Raw genomic sequence first — 2,442 nt, 5'->3', positions numbered from 1 at the left:
CGCCCGTCCTCTCGCCAATGCCGAGCGAGCACTCTGCCCCGCCCCGCGGCCAGAGCACCAATCAGAGAGCGGACCCCTCCCCCCTTTGGAGTTTCCCAGTGGGTGCGCGGCCCCCGCAGCCTCCCGCGGCCGCGCAGCCCCGGGTGTGACGCAGCGCGCCGCATCCCCGCCCGGTCCCCGGGCTCCCCGGCCTGGGGGCACCGTGTCCGTCTGCTTCACGGCGGGGGCCATCCCAGGCTCCCAGCAGCTCCCGACGGCGCCCACTCCCCCGCGACAGCGAGGCGGGGGAGCCAGAAAGCCTTAACAAAACATTTAATAAGGGAATATAAAAGGACCGGCCGTTTTGGACCCGAAGGGCCTCTGGGATGCCCCTTCCAGCCCCCGCTCCATCCCCATGGGCTCCTCCACTCCCCCCTGCTGCATCGGCCTCCCCCCACTCCACACACCGACCCTCTGGGACCCCAGCCCAGTGTGGTCTGTCCAGCCCAGGCACTCGGCCATCGCTGGTCCCCTCCACTGCCTCTGCATCTGGCCACCAGGCCTGTGTCCCTCCATGGTCAGGTTTCCACCTTCCTCCTTCCTGGTTGCTCTGAAGGTCCTTTACCCCTAATGCAGCAGGTTCCCCCTGCTATGTGTGCTCTCCAGGTGTCCAAGAAGAGTAAATATGAGGCAATACTCAAGGCAGCAGTCTCATCTCCACCCTACAAAGCCACTGAGCATGTAGTGGGGACTGTTCCAGCCCACAGCCCCTGCAACCTCCTCTGACCTTCCAGAAGTGGGTGTCTCCTTTTGACAAGTCTGAATTTCACCAAAGCTTGAGCCAAAATATCTCCCCATGGATACTGAGCACACGAGCAGACTGCTCCTGCCTGACTGGCATGTTTGACAGCACGAGGTTGCCATCACCGGTTACTGGGGAGGCAGGATGGGTTGCTCTAGTTGTTGATCACCAGAGCAGTCTGAACATCCTGAGGTGACATCCATAGGGATTGCTGGATCAGAGAGGTCAGTCACCCAGATCATCTCTGGAGCCCTCTTTGCTGTTAAGCTGACAGACTAATATAATGACAGCATTTTGCTCTGCACAGACATGTCAGGCAAGAGAAGAGTGCCCAGAGCCACTTCTTGGCAGATGTGGCTGTGCTTGCGGGCCCTGGGCGGGAGATGGAGCCACGCAACAGGAAACCCTTTCACAGCGTGAAGAGGACATGGATTTGCCAGGAAGGGTCGCTCGGGCAGGACAACCAGTGCCTGTTTGAGGACTCCCAGCAAGAGGACTGGAACTCCCCTTGCACGCCCTACAGCCCAGCTGCGGCTGCTGGGTTTCCTGCTCCGCTCATTAGCAGCGGCCAGTTAAGAGCACTGCAGGGCAAAGGGCGCAGGTCCAAGCCTTGAGGCTCCTCATATTGCCTACGGGTGAAAATGGACAATTTCATTCCACTTACTCTTCTGATCTGCAGCATCCCACCCCAGGGTGCTCCAGCCTGTGGGTGGGCTCCTGGCCTGCTGGACTAGAGCAGCATCAGCCATCGCCATTCCCACCTGCCACAGATGCAAAGAGCTGAGAATGTCTGTGGAGGAGGTGGGGGTTGATCTGCAGCTGGGCTGAGGGAGTGCCTGTGGGTCCTCACAGCAGCTGGGAGGAAAGGATGGGCCAGGAAGGGCTGGTGGGATGGTGGAGCTGGGGAAGGGCCCCACTGCTTGAGAAAGGCTTGAGAGAAAGGGAGAGCAGGATGAAGGATAGCAAAGCAAAGCAGAGGAAGCTGGGGGACCTCAGTGGGAAAGGAGAATCTGGCCATGTCTGCAGAGAGGTCTCCAAGGAGACAGAGACAACCCCAGGGGATGACAGGATAAGGGATGGTGCTTTGTGAGACCCAGGTATCTGCAGCTGCTGTACCTCCTATGCAAATGAAGTGGGGGGAATGCACCACCTGCACCTCAGGCTGCACCTTGATGTGGAAGAGGGGTCCAATGGGCATCCATACTTCCTGGTCAGCCTTGCTCAGGTGCCTGGTCCAGGTGGCAAACCTGTAGGTGATGGTCACTGCTGACTTCACCTCAAAGCCGAGGCCTGTAATGGAGCACTGGAAGATTCCTTTACCAGGGAGGTGAACTCTGCAGGTAGGAAGAACAACAAGCTGTTGTCGTCTGGGACAGGGCTTTTGGAAGGTGCTCCCACCTTGCCCACCAGCTCTTACTGGTACACAGTGTGGTCCTTCTCTTGGGTTAACTCCGTGTCACCGTTTGACTCAGGTCTGACAACAATGCTCTCGATCCCCTCCCCCCCTCACCCAGGCAGGGAAGGAGAGAGAAAAAGAGAGAGACTTGGCTGGATTGAAAACTAAACTACACAGCTTTAATTAAAACACTAATGAATCATACAAGAAAATATATACAATTATATACAGATATGTTCAGGTATGAGCAAAAGCCTCTCACCTC

The 2,442-nt window shown here is 57.6% G+C and overlaps 1 protein-coding gene across 1 annotated transcript in view; it reads right to left on the bottom strand.

The window, feature by feature from the left end:
* Positions 1 to 2,442, bottom strand: part of POLE (polymerase (DNA directed), epsilon, catalytic subunit) — a 46,190-nt gene that overhangs the window by 40,644 nt on the left and 3,104 nt on the right. Inside the window, exon 2 of the mRNA XM_010006524.1 lies at positions 1,932 to 2,115. Coding sequence (XP_010004826.1) covers positions 1,932 to 2,115 — 184 coding nt within the window. The remainder of the gene's footprint in view (positions 1 to 1,931; positions 2,116 to 2,442) is intronic.

This window comes from Chaetura pelagica, unplaced genomic scaffold, assembly GCF_000747805.2.
Source record: "Chaetura pelagica isolate M959 unplaced genomic scaffold, ChaPel_1.0 scaffold301, whole genome shotgun sequence".
Lineage (NCBI taxonomy): Eukaryota > Metazoa > Chordata > Aves > Apodiformes > Apodidae > Chaetura > Chaetura pelagica.
Note: the sequence above shows the minus strand (reverse complement) of the source record. Positions and strands in the feature narration are given on the sequence as shown.